Raw genomic sequence first — 20,847 nt, forward strand, 5'->3', positions numbered from 1 at the left:
TGGGGTGTCTCACAGACACCTGTGGCCTGAGGAACCAGAGAGCGGCTCTCAGTGGCATTAACATCCACTTCCTGACAGGTGACCACAGATTGGCAGCTCACAGATGCACACGCGTGTTGTTGCATTTCCATGGGTTGGAGCTCTGGTGCAGCTTGGCTGTGTCCCCTGCTCAGGGCCGCAGGTGTGGTCCAGCTGTGTCCCTCCCTAGAGCGAGGGCTCCGCTCTCATGCTCACCTGGATGTTGGCAGAATCCCTTTTCTTGCAGCTAGCTGTAGGACAGAGGGACTGTTTCTTTTGTTAGCTTGTTTTTGCTGACTGTCACCCCAGCTCCTAGAGGCCACAGCCATCTGCTGGCTCATGACTCACCCTCCTTTGGCGTGGCACTCACTTCCTCAGAGCCAGCAAGGGCGTCTCTTCTGCGACACAGCATAGTCGTGAGAGAAGTGGCCCTTCACCTCCACCTGCCAGTTGTTAGGAGCTGTCATGCTCTGCAGGAAGGAATCACTCGTGACTGGACTTGGGTGTATCTGCCGCAGTGTGGCCTGACTCCGTTGATGTGAAGTTCAAAGACCAAAGATGGGCAAGGCGAGCCTCAGTGCTGGGAGTCAGGGCAGTGGTTCTTGTGTGGGAGGGGTGTTTGTGGTCGCTTATCAGGAGGGAGAGGGGAAGGGCCCCTTTGCTTTTGTGGTGCTTACACACGTGTGTCCCAGTGTAAGGGTGCATGGAGCTGTATGTTGAAGGGTCCTGCACTGCACTGTAGGGAAATAAATAAGAAGGGAAGGAGAGAGGAAAGGAAAACGGAAGAGGTGTGAGGAAGGAGTGAGAGAGAGATCTCCAGGCAGCTCTTGTGGAATGACTCCCAAAAAGCTATTGGTAAAAGAAAAAAAAAGCACCCTTTTTCTCAAAAGGTATATTGAGAGAATATGTGGAATATGTTCCTAGGTCTCTGCAAGGGCATAGGAGATGTCCAGTTGGGGCTAGAGGGAGGCTGACTCTATTATGTGTCCCTTTTTTACACTGCTTGTTTGTTTGTTTGTTTTTACCATGAATGTGTATTTTAATAATTAAAGCATCTGTTTATAAAAAAGCCAGACAACTTGGAGGGTCAGGGTTTGGAAACAGCAGCCACGACACGAGAGCCGTTGCCCTTACCTTATAGCATGTTGTTGAGAGGTGAGTGCAGCTGGTGTGTGTTGGGGGGAGGGTTCTGTAATTTGTTCCAGGCTGGAGAGAGTCTCTTGTGTTTTCCTTGAGGTGCTGCTACACGTGGTCAGTCTGTGGCTCCAGTAAGCACAATGAGCTGCCAGGCCATCTTGGCCAGCTGGCTGGGAGAGCACACCTGAGGACGCTCACAGAAGGAGATGCAACCAGGAATGCCTGGTGACATTATTTGAGTCCCTGGATCCAGCCTTTCCTGAAGCCAGTGGCCTGTGTCTTTCAGAGAACTAAGTCAGTGAATGTCCCTTTGGAAAAAGCAAAGGGGGGTTTCAGCCAGCATATACTTGTGCTGTCCCACCCATGGTTTATGTCTGATGTTTACTCTGTTAATTATTTTATTTATTTTTTTAGAGATGAGGCCTAACTATGTTGCCTAGTCTGGATTTCAAACTTCTGGGGACCAGGGATCCTCCCACCTTAGTCTCCTGAGTAGCTGGGACTGCAGATGTGCACACCACACCCAGCTTTGGCTATTCAGTATTTTGAATGTCATTTTGGTGTTTGTCTCTTGAGCCAAGAAAAGTGCTGCCTCCCTGGTGGGGTTTCCAGGGCATGGAACTTGGAGTCAGGTGGAGGGTGCTCAGGCCCTAGCCCCTCCCGTCCTGGACTGTACAGACTGTGTGGCTGCTCATCCGGTCTCAGGAGAGACACACTGTTCCTTGCCACCCCTCACATGGGACAGCCTGGCTTGGTGGCACTGCCAGCCAACCCTAGTGGTAACGCTATGTAGTGGGGCACCCACAAGCCCAGTGCTGTTCCTGCCCCAGCAGGACTGGTGGGTGCTTCAGGCAAGCTTCCCAGAAGAGGAAGGTCAGTGGGGTGACCTCAGAGAAGGAAGAGTCACCAGAACAGGGAATAAGTGTCATGTGCAAAGCTCGTGGTAAATTAGAAAAATCACAGAGTCCCCCATGACAAAGTATGGAGGAGGCTAGCAGTGGGGATCAGGACTTGCCTCTGCCCCATGCTTCCTCCCAAGGAGTCTTTGTGATGTGACCTGTGGAGATTCAAAGCAGCTTGCTCAGCACGTTCCCTGTTTCATGCCTCAGTTTCTTCATCTGTGAAAAGGGGACAATTGCTGCCCTTACCTGCCCAGTGGTCCTCTCTGTTGAACAAGTTTCCTTAGGGAAAGCTTGGCACGTGGTCAGCCCAGCTGCCCTGGGTCGGAGAGGACACATGGAAAGGTCACAGAGAGATGGAGGCACTGAGAAGCCTGTGACAGTGACCAGCAGCCCCCGTGCCCCAGTGGCTGCTCTTAGGTACTCCATCACACCTGTTCATGTACGTACAAAAGTCTACTACCGTCCACACTTTACCTGTTCAAGCCAAGTATCAGTCCTTTATGTCCCTTTCCCCTTCTCCGTTTATTATATAATTACCTTAAATATTTTCACTACATACCTTGAAAGATCCAATAATGTTATAATTTCTGCTTCAACTATTAAATGTGATTTAGAAAGCTTTAGAGAAAGGGTACCGACCTATATTTGTGCTTTTTCCAGTCTTTCTTCTTGATGTCCCAAGACCCTTTCTTTCATCGTTTTCTTTCAGTGTAGAGAACTTACTTTGGCCCTTTTTCTGGAGTAAGTGTGCTGGGAAAGAACTCTTACTTTTCTCTTTATCTGAAAAAGTTTTGATTTCCCCTCATTCCTGAAGGAAAATTTCACTGGATACAGAATTCATGGTTGACAGTTCTTTTCTTTCAGCATCTAAAAATGTTGCCCTTACTTCTGGCCCTTGTGAGTTCTGATGAGACCGATGTTATTTGAATTGTTTTCCTCTGTAGACAAGGTGGTTCTATGGCTGCTTTTGAGTTTTTTGTTTTGCGTTTTTGTTTTTTTTTTTAGGTTTTGGAGGTTTGACTATGATGTGTCTTGATATGGATGTCTTTGGGTTTATAATCTTTGGAGTTCATTCAGTATCTTTGCCAAATTTAGGAAATTTCCAGTTATTATTTCTTTTGAATTTTTTTCAGCTTTTCCCTCTTTCTCTTCTTCTGACAGTGTAATGACATGAATGTTTAACCTTTATTATATCCCAGAGGTACCCAAGGGTCTCCTCCAACCCCAGTCTATTTCTGGTTTTCACACCAAGTAATTTCTAATGTCCTGTCTTTAAGCTCATCTACTGGGTCTTTCACTTCTGTGCTACTGTGGAGCTATCTACTGAGTTAACCTGGCTACTGTAGTTGTTTTTGTTTTGTTTTGTTTTTTTTAATTCTAAATGTCTGTTTGGTTGTTCTTTAATACTTCTATTTCCTTACTGAGACTTTTTTTCCTGTATAAGTTGAGATTTCCTTGTTTCTTGCTATGACAGTTGATTTTACTGGATCTTGAACATTTGGGGTATTGTGTGTTGAGACCCTGGATCACATTTCAATCTTCTGTTTCGCAGCTGGCCTCTCCTGACCCCATACTGCTGGACAAAGAAGGCTACTGCCTCATTACCATTAGGAGCAGGGAGAGAAGTCCAGCTCCCACTTCAGCCCAGGTGTGCTAAGCTCCACGAGGAAACTTGGGCTGCTTCCCTGACCTCCAGGGGCACCAAGAGGTGGACCTCTTGCTGCTCTGATTCTGGGGGTCATAGAGGGCAAGGGCTGCTAGACTTACAAAGGGGGTGTCAGCGATGGCTTTTCCAGAGGCCATGGCCCTGAAGAGGACTCCCATCCTTGAGGGCGTCAGCAGTGACCTGGCTATGGGCCCAGGGTGGCGTGTGATGTGTGGGAGCAGGACGGAGCCAGAAATTGGGACCTGGAGCCGCTGTCTGCGCCATACCTGCTGCAGAGCCGCTCACTCAGCAACCCCCAGTGATACTCTCACTGCCCTCCGGGGCCTGCTTTGGCCTCTCTGTTACCTCCACCTAGGCCTGTGAAGGCATCTGAGTTTACAGGCCCAGGAGGAGGCTGTGCGGGTCCCTCTAGTTCTCTAGGAGTGTGTGTCTGGGTGCCTGCACCTGTCTGTGTCCAGTGATCTGGTGTGTCTCCAAGGCTGGGGGTGGGGCCATGACAGATCTGAGTCCAGACTGGCCAAAGCTGGGACAAGAGGGCCACGAAGCCAAGGAGGGTCTCGGGGTGGGAGCTATAGTCAGAGAGGCCTCTGGGAGAACCGTAGTAAGGGGTAGGTCTTAAAAGTTAAAGGGTGGAGGTGGGTCCCTCCTGGCTGGGGAAGAACATAGCAAATGCCTGAGGTGTGAGGCACCTTTGGAGTCCAGTGTAACGAGAGCACTGGGGATACAGGGAGGGAAGGGGCCTGGCATCTCCACACTGCCCACGGGGCCACACACAGTGCATGGGGCTGGAGCACCCATTGGGGAGCCACATGGCTGCCCCAGAAGCTGGGCTCTGCTACCACCTTGCTGCAGGAGCAGGTCACCACCAGCCTGGAGCAGGTCACCTCACCCTGGGGCAGCTGTGTCCTCACGTACAGAGGAGGGCAGCAGCGTACCCACCTCAGAGAGTTCATAGGGGTAAATGCAGAGCTCCCCTGCAGGTGTTGACACCCCAGTCTGTGCTGAGTGGGGGAGAAAGGTGGCTATGCTGGTTGGTGCTTGCCCTATGTCCAGTCCAGCACACCCCGATAGCTGCACCTGGGCTTTCTCTGGAGAAGCCACCTCTCCAGTGCCACCTGGCTCTGGAGAGGTCCCTGATCCTAGCTCAGCCAGCTGCCAGGTTCCACCCATGGCCACAGTGACTGGTTTGAGGGGGCCACATGGTCCAGCCCAGTTCACTGATCCTCCTTTTTGGGAACTTCCCTGAACATATGGGCAAGGTGAGTCTGGAGCTGCTGAGGTCACTGTGTACAAAGGAGCAGAATGGGTATGAACTAGGCCAGTGACCAGCACGGCTCACAGAGAGAGAGAGATGCCAGGACCTGGCAGCCATGCCCTGCTCAAGATCCTCGTCTCTGACTTGCTGCTCACCTGAGCCAATAGGTGCCTCCTGGGGTCTCACCTCAGGCCTCTGTCACTTGCAACCGGCAGCACCTGACTGACTTGAGACCCAGAGCGTGTTGCTAGGCGGAGGGTGTGTGGGGCCACGCAGCCCTCACTTTGGAGTGACTGCACTAAGCTGAGCCCTTGTGCTTGGTGAGGATCCGGTGAAACTCTGGGCCTTGGAGCTGCAGGGCAGGGTCTTTGACCACCCCCCCGGCATCATGTTGTCTCTGGCTCTGCAGCAGTCTCCTCATGTCCATGCTGCCCCCAGCACCCTTCCCTGGCCAGAGTGGGTCCCTGGCATGTGACAGCAGCTATATCTGGCCCAACATCTACCATCAGTGGTGCCCTGTAGACTTGGGCTCCCAGCAAGGTAGGGATGAGCCGAGATGACCACAGCACTGCACACTCGGCCTGGCACAGGGCATATAATAGTCAGTGGCCATCACAGAGCCCCCAGGGAGCATCTACTCTGTGCCAGGCAACAAGCACAGCAGGGAGGATGAGGGACCAAGTAGTGACCATGGAGTGATGGCACAGAAGGTCTGAGGCAGGGCCTCCAGGGTTCTCCAGGTGGAAAATGGGTGAACTTGGTGTGCAAGGGGACAGGGAGGCCAGGGTGTGTGTGTAGAGGGGAGAGGTGGGAGAAGCGTGTGTCTGCTTGCATATGAGTGTGTGTGCACTGTGCATGTGTCTGAGCTGGGGTCCCCACTTCACCCTCTCTGCAATGCAGCATGGAGGGCAGAGGGGCAGGTGTGGGTGAGAGTTTCCCAAATATGGAAACCTGTGTACTGGGTTAGGCATATTTGGGAGTGATGTGGTTCTCATGGGGGTCCAGGGACAGGTGGGGGTCTGGATGCCCCCAGCTCGGAGTGTGGTTTCCAGGGATCAGTGGGTTATCTCTAGCCCTTCTCACCTAGGCTGTGGGACTGCCTCAAGGAGGGAAGAAGCCCCACAAGCGTTTTCACAGGGGCTTATGGCCAGCCACGCAGAAATGGGCCCTAAAGCTTCTCCGGTATGCAGAGCATAGGATGGGACAGAAAGAACCTTCACCTCACACCCCCTGAAATGGAGCCACGTCCCTAGAAATCACTGCACCCTGCCCACGGCATGCTGTTCAACCACCAAAGGAAACCCCAAGGGACAAGCCCCAGCGGCTGCTGACTCATTTCCCCTCTGTTTGATGTGGGCTCAGGGGCCCCAAAGCCACAGACCCAGCTCCAGTCTCAGCTCTGCTGAGGTAGTACCTCAAACTTCACTGCACTTGCAGTCCCTTCCTGGGGGTCAGCATCAGGACCCAGGGTGGCCAAGACCGCAGAGCTAACCAGAGGGTGGGTGCCACTTGGACAAAAGCACCCGCGGGCTCAGAAGCCACAGCCCCCAGCTCAGCGGCAGCACAGTCATCGCGGTGCTCCCCATGACGCTGCCTACCCAGGTCTTGTCCCACCTCCCTGTGAGTTGTAGCATTTTCCTTACTGATTCTTGGGAGTTTTAAAATATATTTTGGATACGCATCTTTTGCCAGTCTGGGGGACAGGGAGGGCACCAGGGTAGCCATGTTGTCTGTGAGACATCTTTTCCAAGATCTTGGCCTGTCTCATTATTTTCTCTCTTGTAACTTTTAATGCACAAAATTAACTAATTTTAATGTAGTCAGATTGACCCGTATTTCCCTTTATTTATTTTTTAATATCTTATTTAAGAAATCCTTCCCTAGCTCAAGGTTATAAAGCTAGTCTGTTTTGCTATCTAAAGTCTTACAGGTTTCCTTGTGGTGCTTGACCTTATGGTCCACCTAGATTGGCTGGCTGTGTACAGTGTGAGGTAGGATTTCCCCCGGGCTTTAATGAAAGGGTTATGTAATCAGATTCTCATTTCAAAAACCAAAGTTGCTGCAGCTGCCGTCTGAGGAGTGACAGGTGTCATCAATAGGTAGACAGGAGGTTCTGCTTCCAGAGAAGCCAGAGTGAGAATGGAAGGAAGCAGAGAATTCCAGCAGGAATTTTCAGGAAGAATCCATGAGGCTAGGGAAGACAGGGCAGGGGTAAGTGGGGGCACAGAGTTCCTGGCTGAGCAACCTTGAGATGCGGTACACTCTGCAGAAATGGAGAAGAATGAACGGGGTGGCACCAAGGTAACTGTGGGCTTGGTTCTGGCCAGTCTAGCTGCTCCCGAGCTTTCCCAGAAGACAGCTGGAGATGGGGGCTGGACCTCAGAGTGGAGGCCTGGGCTCTCCTGGGGACTCTTGACACAGAGCAAGAAGCACCTTGAGGACGGCCTGCCTTGGCAGCTCCTTGGAGGACAGGCTGGAAAAGGCCCTGGGATAGCCCTGGCACTGGTGACAGAGGTGACATCTGGATGAGCATCTTCCGAGGCTAGCTGTGGTGTCTGCACTGTCTCTTCACTGTAGCTCTACATCCTTTTATGTCCATTTCATGGATGGGGAAGGCGAGGCTCAGAGAGCAGACAAGACTTGCTGATGGAGCTGCATGGCTGCGATGTGTGTGTCCTGCAGCCCATGAGGAAGGAGGGCTCTCTAGTCGTGTGTGTGTGTGTGTGTGTGTGTGTGTGTGTGTGTGTGGCCAGCAGTGGGTTGGGACCACAGGCTCTGGAGTTGCTCTCCAGCACTGCCACCTGCCCGCTGGGAACATGGGCACATCTCCAACTTCAGTGCACAGGATTGTAAAGGGTAGTAGAGCCTTGTGCAGAGTCAGCACTATTAATGTTTGTTAAATAAAATGGCAAATACACCTTTTAAAAAGATGTGTGCGTCTCATTCTGGGACAAGCACATTAAAACTGCGATGAACCAGTTCATACCACTAGATTGGCAAAAACTGAAAGCAAAAGTGTTGGTGGGGACATGGGGCAGCAGGGCGTGTGAGCTGGGAAACTCATTCTGCAGCATCCACCAAAGCTGGACATACTCAGCTCCAGGCCCTGCAACACCCTGGCCTAACAGCCTCCCTCAAGAGGCACATGCAGCCCACCAGAGCTCAGCCATCATGGCCCATGGTGCGGACAGTCCCATGCCCATCAGCAGAGAGTGGACGGTCAGTAGTGCGAGGTGGTGCACCGCCCGCGAGCAGCCACACCTCCCACGGGCAGAGACAGGAGACGGCTGTGACCCTGTTTCTGTAATGGTCAACACCAAGCCCCTCAGGGCCACAGATACACGCGGTCACACCTAAGGAAAGGCCAGGGAAAGGGTAACATGGAATCGAGAGTCCTCGCTGCTTCTAGGGAAGGAGGAGAGGGATGAGACAGGCCGGGAGCCTTTGGTCATGTCTTGAGTCCCTTTTCTCTAAGCTGTGGGAGGCGGGGAGGGTTCCTCCTATGCGCTGTGATGCGAGGCACCAGGCTCTCTCCCGGCGCTGGCCTCCTCCAACAGTCGTGCTCCCGGGCTCTTCCTGTCCAGTCATGACTTGCCTCTGTTGCCAGTCTCACCGTGGCCTGGCTGCTTCCACCCTGGGGTGGCTCTCAGGATCCGCAGGACCGATGCCTGGGCACAGTCGCAGAGCCACTGGTGTCTGGGGGCTTGGGATGCTGGTGGGGCAGCACCGGCCCACGCCCTCCAGCCCCCGCAGCTCCAGGCACCGCGCACCAGGCCCGCCGCGGGACAGATGGACTTGAGTCCCGCCACGCCCCTGCCTTGGCCCCTGGGCTGGGACTGGCGGTGACCAGGGCATTTAACGCGCCGTCCAGCCTCGGGCCGCAGGGGGCCAGGAGCTCCCGCCCCACCTAATGGACAGGGCGCCCAGGGCCCAGGACCTCAGTTTACCCTCCCGTGAACGCAGGCTGTGCTCCTAGAACCGGTACACTGAGGCCATGCCCTGTTCCAGGAGACTAGGTTTTCCGCCAGCCTGGGGGTTCCCAGGACACCCCTCGGGCGCCCTGCGATTTAAGGCAGGCGGCAGCATCGCCCTTTGAAGGGCCGCGGTGGGCCCTGGCGGGCGAGCTGCGCGGGGCAGAGCGCCCTCTGGAGGCCGCCTCCAGCCCCGCCCCCCGGCCCGCGCCGGTCCCGCCCCCAGTCTGGAGGCGGCGCATGCGCACAGCGCAACGCTCCGCGGGCGGCGAGAGCGAGGCCGGTCCGCAGCCGCGCGGCGCTCGGCGCCCCATTCATGCTGGGCGTCCGCGGCGCGGCCACGCAGCGGAGCCCGGGCGCGGTGGCGGCCTGGGCGGCCTGCTCGGCTTCGGCGGCCCCGAGGCAGGGCGGGCGGCGGCGGCGCGGGCAACTGGGCGCGGTGATGGCCGGCGGTGGGGCGCGCCCCGGGGCAGCCGGTGAGTAGGGGCGCAACTTTCCCCGGGGCGCGGCGCGGGACGGGTGGGTGGGGAGCAGGCCGGGTCGGACGAGCGTCCCGGGGCCGGGGTTGCCCAGGGGACAGGCGCCGGGCCGTGCTCTGGGGGCCGCCCTTCGCGTGTGGCTGGACGGGCAGGGGGTGTGCGCGGGGGACTGCGGCGCGCGTGTCCGTGTCCGCGTGTCTCTGCAGCTCCGGCCTGGACGCCCGCGTGTGTCTGGGCGCGGACGCGGCGGCGACGCTGAGCTACCGCATCCCGGTTATGCCGCTATTGGAGAGCGGCCCCGGGCCCAGCGCCGCGGCCTCTCCCCGCCCTCCCAGCCGGGCCCGCCGAGCTCTACCGGGCAGCGCTCCTGGGCCGCGCCATGGGGGCGGGCGCTGCCCCCTCTTCAAAGGCAGGAGAGAAAGTTTGCGGCAGCCCCACCTGGAGGGCCCTGCGGGTACCCAGGCCGAGCCCGGTCACTGGATGGCGGGGCTCCGACCTCTGGCCGCCAGCGAGGTCCGGGATGGGCAGGCCCGGGCAGCGTTCCGCAGCCGCCTGGGCAGGGCTGCTAGAGTCGGGAGGAGGTCGTGGGGGCTGCCCCTCGGCCGGCCCTTGGGCTCTGGGGTGGAAGTTGGAGCCGCTTCCTGAGAACCACCGCCTCCCTCGTCCTTTCTGGCCCGGGGTGCTGGGAGATGGGCGCTGGGTCCAGCTTGGGCCGCAGGGCCGCCTCCAGGCTGGGAGGGAGCGGTACGGGTGCCGCCCGGAGGCCGCCCCGCTCGGGCCTCTTCGGCCTCCCCCTCTCAGGGCCTCTTCAGGGTCAGCCCGCTTCCTTCGGAGGCTTCCGATTGCTTCCTGGACAGTCCCGGGCCTGGTGCGCGACATAGCTGGAGGCGGCGGGCTGATTGGGGACTGCCTCCGGGAATGGAAATGGGACTGCCAGGAGGCTCTTCTGCCAGCTGTGGGGTCCCAGGTGCAACCCTGAACGGGGAGGGAGCACAAGGGGTACTTGAGGAGCTTCTTATAGCGAGGAGCTGCCCCAGGCTCGTTTGTGGGGTGCTGGGGCCACGCCCCTTGAAAGAAAGGGGTGTGTGTGTAGGGGGAGGGGACGTGGCCAAGCCTCTGCCCTGTCAGCCAGCTCCTGCGCTGGGCTGCCAGTGCAGCCCACCTCTGCTCACGTTCAGGCTGTGCGGGGGCGGGGCTCGCCTTTACTGCCCTGGCCCTTGAAGTGCAGAGCCCATGCCCCCGGCTCCTTGCCGGTTTGGAGGTGTGCAAGAGAGGCCAGGTGCTGCACCTGGTGCAGGGAGACTGCCCAGCCTCATTCAAGACGCACACACACACCGGAGATGGCGCTTTCCGGCCAGGCTTCCAGTCTTGGAGGTGGCACCGTGGGGCCCAGGAAGGGCATTTCGGGCAGAGCAGACAGCATGGGCGGAGGCCTGGGTTTGTGGAAGAGGCCGGGAAGCCCCTGTGCGGCCAAGGCATATGCTCTGGAGTGGGAGACACATGAAATTTCTGTGGACAAAGCAGAACTGCCCCCTCAGATCGTTGCACGCATGTTTTGAGTCCCCAGGAAGATCCCCATGCTTGCAGCAGCTTAGAGCAGCGGTCTGGGAAAGGAAGGTACATGTAGGGTACTGCTTCTGAGCAGCAGGACCCCATGCTGGAGGGGAACAGAGCTACTTGGGATCAGCACCTGGGGACCTCCCCTGGGGGGAGGTCAAGTGACAAGGGCAGCCCTCTTTCCTGGTTGCTAAGGGGGAACCACTGGGCAGCAGGTAGTGTGTTCCCTGCTGCCGACATCCCAACCTGCCTGAGCTTCAAAAGGATCTGAGCAGGAGGGCTGGTTGGGGAGTGGGCTCTTCCCCTGGGGGGGAGGGCTCTGAGGGCCTTTGTTTCTCACGGTAAGAAGGAGCTGTGGTGTCATTCAGCAAGGGGAGAGAGGAAGGGAACACTGCTATTTTGGTGTTCCATTCAGCGGCTAATCCCATCCTATCTAGGATGGAAGCCCCTGGGCCTGGGCCCCTGCCTGCCTGTTGCCTGGCCTCGCTCTCCCTGGCTAGCTCCATTCAGCACACCCAGCATCCCCTGTTCTCCTGACGCTCCAGCTCTGACTCGATGCACTTTCAGTGCTGGCAAGCTGCAGCCATTCTTGCTGCCCTCTGCATGACCAGCAGGTCCCCACCCCAGGCCTATGCTCTTTGCTGTTTGTCCCTGAGTGTCTGCCCTTCTGCAGCAGCTCCCAGTGTGTGGAGTCCTTCCCAGGCAGGTGGAACAGCCCCTGGGGAGCCTCCCCAGGCCCTCGGCTAGCTCTTCTCCTTCCTTAGAGAGCATAGCATCTGCCAGTGCCCCTCCCAGCCCCTTGTGGCCCCCAGGCCCCAGGCCCAGCACTGGAATAAATGCATTCATTCCTGGGCAGACCCAACACTACTGAAGTCGTGCCCCAGCAGGTTGTCTGGCACTTGGGTTGTGTAGAGATCGGGGCCCTGTGCTGCCAGGACTAACTGTGTGACCTTGGGTCTGTCTGAGCCCTATGTCTCTGAGGTAGAAGAAGTGACCCAGGCATCCTCAGCGTCCTTTGTTGAATGTGAGCATGAGGGACCCAGTTCTGAGCTTGGGCTACCCTCTTTCCTGGCTGGCAGCCCCATGTCCCTGGGTCTGTCCCTTCCCAGCAGCCTCTTTGTTGGGGGGTGGGGGGCAGGGGAGTGGGCCCAGGGCCAGCCTAGAGTTTGTATAGTGGCTTCTTCAGCCGGGTCCCTCCTGTTTAATATAAAAATTAGGGCCCATAATTGCATTAAGACGTGTATAATTATCCCAGAGGAGGGGAGAGCCCGGCCCCTGGTAATTGCAGGCCTGCTTTGAACTGATAAACGGTGAGTGATTCATGTTTTCTTTGGAGTTCACATGTACGCAGCTTTCAGCCCAGCCTTGCTGCCTCCTCAAGGAGCCTGTTCCCTGCTCCCCCTTCTGCCTTAGGCTCCTATTGGTAGGGATGGGTTTTCTCTCCTGCTGCCTATGTAATCCCCTTACTGCTCTTGGGGTGCTGTCCCACAGAAGTGGCTGACAGCCTGGGGGGGAGCCTTGAAGCCCTGCTCTGGGACCCCAGCCAAAGTTCTTCTCTCCCCAGAGCCTCGGTCTCTACCTAAGCAATGACTGTACACTGGGCACATAGGTGAGGGCTGGGGGAGAGGGGGAAGACAGAGCTTCTGTGCCCAGGCCTGGCTGGCCGCTGGTTTATTTGTTCACTCACTCATTCATTTGTGAGTATTCATTGAGCTCTTCTTGGTGTGGGCCTGGCTCTAGGGTATAGTATTTAGTCACATGGAACAGGCCTGTTATAGAGCTGCCCTTCTAAGGTGTATGTGGGGGAACTGTCAGTGAGTGCTGTGCCACAGGGAAACATCTCAACAGACACCTGAGCAGGTGAGAACACCCAGGGAGAAAGGGGAGGTGAGGCACAGGGGACACTGGGACCAAGGCCAGCTCCCTGCCAGACTTGGCAGAAGGCATCTATCTGTAGGCATCAGCTTCCTTGTCTGTAAAATGGGGCTGTCTGGCCACATGCAGGTCATTGTCTAGGGATGAGAAAGGTGTGTGCAGCCCTTGAGAAGCCCCCTGGCACATATGGCTGATCTAGGGGAGGGCTCCATTGGCACCAAGAGGATGGGGCTGTCATGGTTTGCCCTCTCACCCCCCTTTTATAGATGGGGAAAGGAACATGCCCCCACCAGGGCCACACAGCTACAGAGGGATAGGTCTGGATTTAACTCAGAGCTTGTCTGCCAGCTGCTTGGGCTGTGGACAGGTGAGGCAGTGAGGGGGACAGGGCAGGATTTGGATAGCATTGACCACATGTGCACGTCAGAGAAGTGGGGCAGGTTGCTGCCTGGTTTCCAGGTGGAAGCAGGTGGACAGGGCGAGTGCCCTGGTGACCCAGGGAGGAGGGGGTGGGCTATTTGGGGGACATTTGGAGGCAGAGATCATGGACCTGGGAAGTAGGGGTGAATGTTGTGGGACATGCCCAGGTGGTGCCAAGAGCATGGAGGAAGGGGGTAGGTTGGCATAAGTCTCAGGTTCCAATCAACTGTGGAATCTGGGTGGAGCAAGCTGCTGAGGCTGGAGAGGGAGGGTTGCTGCAGAGGACTGGGGTTCAGGAAGCCCTGACCCACGTCTGTTTGGAGGACTTCATCCAGCCTTGGAGTTGGTGTGAGGTGGGGGAAAGGAGAGAGGGCATGTGCGGGGGCAGGTGGGCTGAGGTGGGGATATAGGTGGGAGATATACACAGTGTGGGTTCCAGGGTGCAGGTCTTGAGGTCCGGCAAGGGGCTGGCCCCAGGACAGGGATTCCATGGAGAGTGATGCAGACTGGCTCTTGCCTACATGGAGAAACAATACCCGAGTGTGCACTGTGGCCTGTGGGGGCCGGTTTGGGATGTGGCGTCTGGCGGTGGGGATGAGCGCTGAAGCCCATCTGTGTCTGGCTTCTGTAGGACAGTGGTGGTAACGGGCATCCCCAGCAGCCTCGAGGAGGGAAGTGCCACCTACCCTGGGAGCCAGGCTTGGGAGGCCTTGCTCCCTAGAGTATGAGGAGGCTTTGGGTGTCTGCCAGGGTCCCGTCTAGATCCCAGGTCCTGGTCTGCTGCCTCCCTGTTTCCATGCCGATTCCTATCACCCGAGAGTGATGGTGAGGCACAGGTGTGATTCTTGGTGGCCACAGCTTGGTCTCCAGGAATGCCTGGTGCATCCTTACCCCTTGAAGGGCCTCAGGCTGGGGAGGTAGTCTCTGCACCTCCACCGCCTCCTTGAGGGTTAGGTCCTGCCTTCTGGAGGTGGTTGGGCATATCCAGCACAGGAAGGACACACGTTGAGAGCTCATGAGACAGGGTGTGCATGTGCTCCAGCGTGGGGATTGTGCCCACACTCATGTGCCCTCCCCTACCGGTTCTCCCCAGGGCTGAGGCTCCCAGCGCCATGATGCTCACCTCTGCAGGACCTGAGCGCCTCTGCCTGAGGCCCCAGCCAGCCATGCCACTGCCACATCCAAGCCTGCGGGCATTCCTGCTGCTGCTGCTGCTACTGGGAGGTGTGCAGGCGGTGGCAGGCTCACCCAGGACAGGTGGAGGTCTGCAGCCTCCCTTCCTAACCTTTGCGGCCAGTGACTGGGGCCTCACCCACCTGGTGGTACATGAGCAGACAGGTGAAGTGTACGTGGGCGCAGTGAACCGAATCTACAAGCTATCGGGGAACCTGACCCTGCTGCGGGCCCATGTGACGGGTCCCGTGGAGGACAACGAGAAGTGCTACCCGCCCCCCAGCGTGCAGTCATGCCCACATGGCCTGGGCAGCACCGACAACGTCAATAAACTGCTGTTGCTGGACTACGCGGCCAACCGCCTACTGGCCTGTGGCAGCGCCTCCCAGGGCATCTGCCAGTTCCTGCGGCTGGACGACCTCTTCAAGCTGGGGGAGCCACATCACCGCAAGGAGCACTACCTGTCCAGCGTGCGTGAGGCAGGCAGCATGGCAGGCGTGCTCATCGCTGGGCCGCCGGGCCAGGGCCAGGCCAAGCTCTTTGTGGGCACGCCCATTGATGGCAAGTCCGAGTACTTCCCCACGCTGTCCAGCCGCCGGCTCATGGCCAACGAGGAGGACGCGGACATGTTTGGCTTCGTGTACCAGGACGAGTTTGTGTCGTCACAGCTCAAGATCCCCTCAGACACGCTGTCCAAGTTCCCGGCCTTCGACATCTACTATGTGTACAGCTTCCGCAGCGAGCAGTTTGTCTACTACCTCACCCTGCAGCTGGACACTCAGCTGACCTCGCCGGACGCAGCTGGCGAGCACTTCTTCACCTCCAAGATCGTGCGGCTCTGCGTGGATGACCCCAAGTTCTACTCGTACGTGGAGTTCCCCATCGGCTGTGAGCAGGCAGGGGTGGAGTACCGTCTTGTGCAGGACGCCTACCTGAGCCGGCCTGGCCGCGCCCTGGCCCGCCAGCTGGGTCTGGCCGAGGACGAGGATGTGCTGTTCACCGTGTTCTCCCAGGGCCAGAAGAATCGTGTGAAGCCGCCCAAGGAGTCAGCCCTGTGCCTGTTCACACTCAGGGCCATCAAGGAGAAGATCAAGGAGCGCATCCAGTCCTGCTACCGCGGGGAGGGCAAGCTCTCCCTGCCGTGGCTGCTCAACAAGGAGCTGGGCTGCATCAACTCGGTGAGTGACCTCCACCTAGCCTCTGCCTCAGCCTGTGCTGTGGTGCTGGGCCACTCTGCTGGGGCGTTGGGCCACTCTGCTGGGGCTGCCGTGTTCCTGTGTTTGTGCCCAGAGTGCCAGCCCTGAAATCTGCTCCTAGCATCCAGTGGCTGGGGGGATGGGGTGTGGGACCCACTCACATCACCCACAGCCCCTGTGGGATACTGGCCCTGTGTCTGGTGCAGTGCTGCATGCCCACCTGCTCCGTCATGTTCTCGGGGAATAGGTCGCTGAGACAGAGAGTCACACAGTGCCAGTAAAAGAGTTGGGGCCATGTGTCCCTGGCCGTGGCCTGCCTGCTCTGCCTGCTGGGCAGTGGGAGCGGGGGACACCCTGCTGCGGGCTGTGGTTTGTGCCCTGCAGAGAGGAAGGCCCTTAGGTAGGGCAGCTGAGCCCCATGCTGGGTTCTCCGGCTCCCAAGTGGGAGGAGCCATTGTTTACCCAGGGTAACTCCTTGCTCAGGGTCGAAAGTGAAAGAGCTGGAACTTTGCCTAGGTTGGGACCGCCAGCGTTTACCCTTCAGGCCTCAGCTCTTACTGCCAGGACTTGTTGGGAGTCCAGAGCAAACCCAGCTCCTCCCTGGCTACTATCTTCCCGTCTCTAAACCAGGCAGATACTGGCTTCTCTTCAGGGCCGAGTAGGGTGGTGAGGGTCCCACAGTCCTTCCTCTTCGTGTCCACAGGGAGTGCGGGGCCCAAGTGCTCTCGGCAAGCGCAGTTGTTCACCCTTCCTTGGCTTTCCGAGCATGGCATTTTTCTCCCCACTGTACAGTTGGAGAAACTGAGGCTTGGAAGGGCAGCGTGTTACCTGGGCCCCACACAAGCTGTGGTGTGCTTGCCCCCAAGACTGGGCCTCACCCTTGTCCTTGGGGATGGTTCTCACTGCCCCCCCTCACCTGTCCCTTCTCTCTTCCTCATGGCCTCCATGCCCACCTGGCCCTGGCTTCCTCCTGTCACATGAGCCGCCTATCCCCCATTAAGCCTGCCACACGGGGGCTCAGCAGCCGCTGTCCTGTCCCCAAGCCCCTGCTTGTCCTTGCCCGCTTCTGGGCTCAGCACTGGTGCAGCCCCTCCATGCTGCGCAGCAGTGCCATCTCTGGGATCTTCTCTTGCTATCGATGGCTTCCGTACGTGCTGAGCAGTCCCCTCCCTTTGCCTTTTAGATGTCACCAGTTTTCTCTTGAATTAACGTTTCTGTCTCTACAACTCCCTGGTAGCCACCCCCTCACCAGGACCACAGGTCATGGCCGCTCTGTGGCTCCACCTCACCTCCTTCTGGGCTGCCCTGAGTGGGGCTAATCTATGGTCTTTCTTGCCCCCTTGGGCAAGACTGGGCTGGGGTGCAAGAGAGGTGGCCTGGCCCCAAGCATGTTCACCTGAGTTTCTCTGCAAGACAGACCCAGCAGTCCCTGGTCCCAGGGCTGCATGCTCATCTCTCACGACCCTCAGTGGCCCCCTCCCTGCCAGCTCCACTGTCCCGTTGATAGAGGCCCTGCTGGGAAGCCTGTGCTGGGGAGACAGTGCTCAGAGGGCCATTCTCAACCTGTTCCCCCACAGCCCCTGCAGATCGACGATGACTTCTGTGGGCAGGACTTCAACCAGCCTCTGGGGGGCACAGTCACCATTGAGGGGATGCCCCTGTTCGTGGACAAAGACGATGGCCTGACTGCGGTGGCTGCCTACGACTACCGGGGCCGCACTGTGGTGTTCGCCGGCACACGCAGTGGCCGCATCCGCAAGGTCAGGCCTGGGTGGGCTATGTGGGGATGGGTGGGAGCAAAGGCTGCATCCCAGGATGGGGTACAGTGTTGCCTGGTGATGTGGAAGTCAGATCTGGTGTACGAGAAGGATGGGGCTGTCTCCCTGTGCTGGAGCCCTGCTCCCCTCTGTGCCCACAGTGGGCTGTGTTCTCGACTCCATCAGGGCTGTCCCCCTGAGAGGGTCCCCTGGGTGGTAGTGCGGGCCTGCCGCACAGGAGTCTGTATGGGGCCCAGCAGGCTCTCCAAGGACACATGGTGACCTTGGGGAGGGCTGTGAGTGGGAGATGGGGGTGGGCAGACTGCTTGGACTGGGAGATCCAGTGTCTGCTGAGGCAGCACTCTGCACCCAGTCTCTCCCCTTCACGAGGGGGCAGGGCAAGGGCAGTGCCCCTTGCCTCTGGCTGACACTGCAGGAGCTTGAGGTTGCTTTGGGGGGCCCTGCAGGGAGGGCTGAGTGCTGTAGGTGTGGCTGGCCTGGTCCCTTAGACTCTCTTCTTCCTGTGAACACTGGGCACAGGAGAGCTTCCTGGAAGGGTAGGCTGTCCTGGGGTGGATGCAGGCTATGGGATAACAGCTGTGCTGAGGCCTGGTGCTGTTGTACCCTTAATCCACACATACCCATAGGTAAGGCTGGGCCTGGGGCCAGCAAAGGCCTCGCCAATTCAGCCTTGATGCCATATCAGGAAGGGATCTCCCATTTCTGGTATGGCGGTCACGCTGAGGTGGTATCTTCCACTCACTAAGCTCTGTGGTCTCTGGGAAGCCCCACCCCTGGGCCTTAGCTTCCCCATCTGTGACACACATCCCGTATCAGGACTCTGGGCTACTCATCTGCCACTGGTCTTGGGGCCAGTGGGGGCCCAGTCACTGAGGGCCTCAGGGTGGAGAGTGCCCTGGGGTCCTGCTGGGTAGACTCAAAGCAGCTGAGGCTGAGCACTCGTGTAACTTGGGCACCAGGGTGTATGGGGCAAGTGGCAGGCAGCCCTCGGCCCTCAGGGTTGGGCCTGTGATGTGACCCTGCGGTGCTACTCTCCCCCAGTGTGGCCACACTCTCGTCTGCTCCAGGAGGCACCAGGGGCTGGGGCAGCCTCAGAGATGGGCCAGTGAACTCCTGTGAGTGGGTGTTGGGAGGGGCTGAGAGCCAGGGTACATTCTGCTTGGACATATTTCATAGGACACACCCCCAAACCTGTCACCCAGCCAGAGTTGGGTGAGTGTCCCTTTGGTGTCAGGAAGGCTGGGGTGAGGACAGTCTTCCCCTTGGGGCCAGACTACTCTGCTCTCCTGTGCTCCAGCACCATCTGGGTGGGGGCTTTGGCTGGGGAAGATGGACGCAGCCGTTCCCCTCGTCCTAGTTGGCTGTGCTCCCTGCCTCCTTACCCCAGTCCCACAGAGGGGACACTGCAGCTCAGAGTGTGGAACTATGGAGTTGCATTGGGCCCATTTACTAGAATGGGTTTTGTGGGGCCTGGGATAGCCATAGCTGGGGTCGCCCCCTCCTCTCCCATGCCCTCCCTTCTCCTCCTCTCCCCTTTCCCAGTCCCAAGGAGGGCAGTGGACAGTGGTGTCCAGGCACCTGTCTCCTAGGGACATGGTATTTGAACAGACCTCATGGAACTATTAGGTCTTGCCATGTGGTCCTGGCTGGGTCCCTTCATCTCGGAGCCTAGCATCTTCCTCAGAGCCTTGGGTACCCTCAACTGTCTTCTGGACCCCTGCCCTGGAAACCAGCTCTCTGTCCCCAAACACATCCAGCTGGTGCTACATGCAGCACGAGTGGACACCACCCTTTGGGATGTCAGCTGTGCCAGGGCTACTGGCGTTGGAAACTGTCAGAGAGGCCTGCTACTGCTGCCCCCAAGCCAGTGTCAGTGGGGACCTTCCACCATACCTTCTCACCCTGGTCCACCTGCTGGAAACATCTCTCTCCATCCTGTGCTACTGCTCTCAGTCCTGCCTTCCTCCCCTGGGCCAAACTACAGGTGGTGAGCTGGCAGGTCCCCACACTGCCCTCAGGCCTTGACCCACTATGAAGGACTGACTGCTACCTGCTCACTGGACAGGCCTGGGGTGGGGGGCAGGCAGCAGGCAGAAGAGTTCCTATCCCACTCCTCTGTCAAGTCATCCTGAGGAAGCTTGTATGTACGAATGACAGCAATCCAGGATCCAAGGCCTAGAGCCAGTGTGAAAAGGGCGGTGGATCCTTCTGGACCAGCGCAGTGGGGAGGTCCCCTCCCCTGCTGGCTGCCCAGTACCTCTACCCTCAGAGCCTTGGGACAGGCCTAGGCCCTCAGGCTCCTCTCCCCCCTGAGGCTGGCCCAGGCCTGGCTCTGTGTCTGAGCACAGCAGGCACTGGCACCCCCACCTCCTGCCTCTCCCTGCTATGTGCTGGAGCCTAAGCCCTGGGGACTGCCAACCTGCTGCCTGACCCAGGGGCAAGCCTTCTGTGCTGGCCACTCCCCTTCTTTCCCAGGTCTGGTCCTTCCCTGGCTTTAAAAAGCATCTAGGGAACTCCAAGGACTTTACTGGATAGGGGCCAGGCCCTGCCAAACATGTTGTGTAAAATTGTAGCCGATTAATTTAAGACCTGCCAAGTTCAGCTGTTCAGGGCTGGCTAGGGGTGCCCCTGCCTCCTCCCTTCTCCAGAGCCCTGTCGCCACCTGCCTCACTCCTTCTGGGGTGCCTCTCCCAGCATTCCTCCTGCCCATACCCCCTAGCCTGAGCCCTGTCATAGCTTCTCAGTGGTCCCTAGGGACCTCTGGGCTCTGGCAGTTCTAATGGGTTTGGGTCCTATAGAATCAGCCCAGGTACCCAGTGAGTAGGGAGAGAGTCGGCTGGGGATTCCTGCATGGCACCTCGCCTCACAAAACCCCATGTGCTGCCCCATGGGCAGGCTGGAGGCACCCAGTTCACTCTGCCATGACTGCAGGCTCCCAGGGCAAGCCTTGTCCAGGGCGTCTGCCTAGTGACCATGCCAGGCAGAAACACGACTACATGTGCCCAATCATTTAGTTTTTTAAGAGCATCTGGAAGTCTGTATTTTATGTGGGATCACTTGATTGTTAAACTTTGGCTCCTAATTTACATGTTAAGAAAGTATTATAGACCAATTCTGGTGCGCCTCTGGGTCACCAGTTTGTGGCCCAGACATAGGGAAGAGGCATCATGAGCCCGCCGAGTGCCGGGCCTCAGAGTGGGGCCTAAGAGAGGGCACCCACCTGAGCTGTGGGCTCAAGCACATCGGAGCCTGGCAGCAGGAAGTGACATCAGCCCTAGTGACACCCCAGCCTCCTGGGCCTCCCTGGGAGCTGCTGGCAGGCTCTAGGCAGGCTCAGTCCCCCTGGGGTGGCCCCGACATGCTGTCACGTCAGGCTGCAGCTGCAGTAATGGCTGGGCAGTGAGCCTTGTGCTGTGGCTT

At 58.1% G+C, this 20,847-nt stretch overlaps 1 protein-coding gene across 1 annotated transcript in view; it reads left to right on the plus strand.

The window, feature by feature from the left end:
• Window positions 1–9,385: 9,385 nt before the first annotated feature.
• Window positions 9,386–20,847, plus strand: part of PLXNA1 (plexin A1) — a 47,435-nt gene continuing 35,973 nt past the window's right edge. Inside the window, exons 1-3 of the mRNA XM_003796184.3 lie at window positions 9,386–9,425; window positions 14,374–15,631; window positions 17,227–17,409. Coding sequence (XP_003796232.3) covers window positions 14,393–15,631; window positions 17,227–17,409 — 1,422 coding nt within the window. The 5' untranslated portion in view covers window positions 9,386–9,425; window positions 14,374–14,392. The remainder of the gene's footprint in view (window positions 9,426–14,373; window positions 15,632–17,226; window positions 17,410–20,847) is intronic.

This window comes from Otolemur garnettii, unplaced genomic scaffold (assembly GCF_000181295.1).
Source record: "Otolemur garnettii isolate 467f Iridium unplaced genomic scaffold, OtoGar3 scaffold00101, whole genome shotgun sequence".
NCBI classification, from domain to species: Eukaryota; Metazoa; Chordata; class Mammalia; order Primates; family Galagidae; genus Otolemur; species Otolemur garnettii.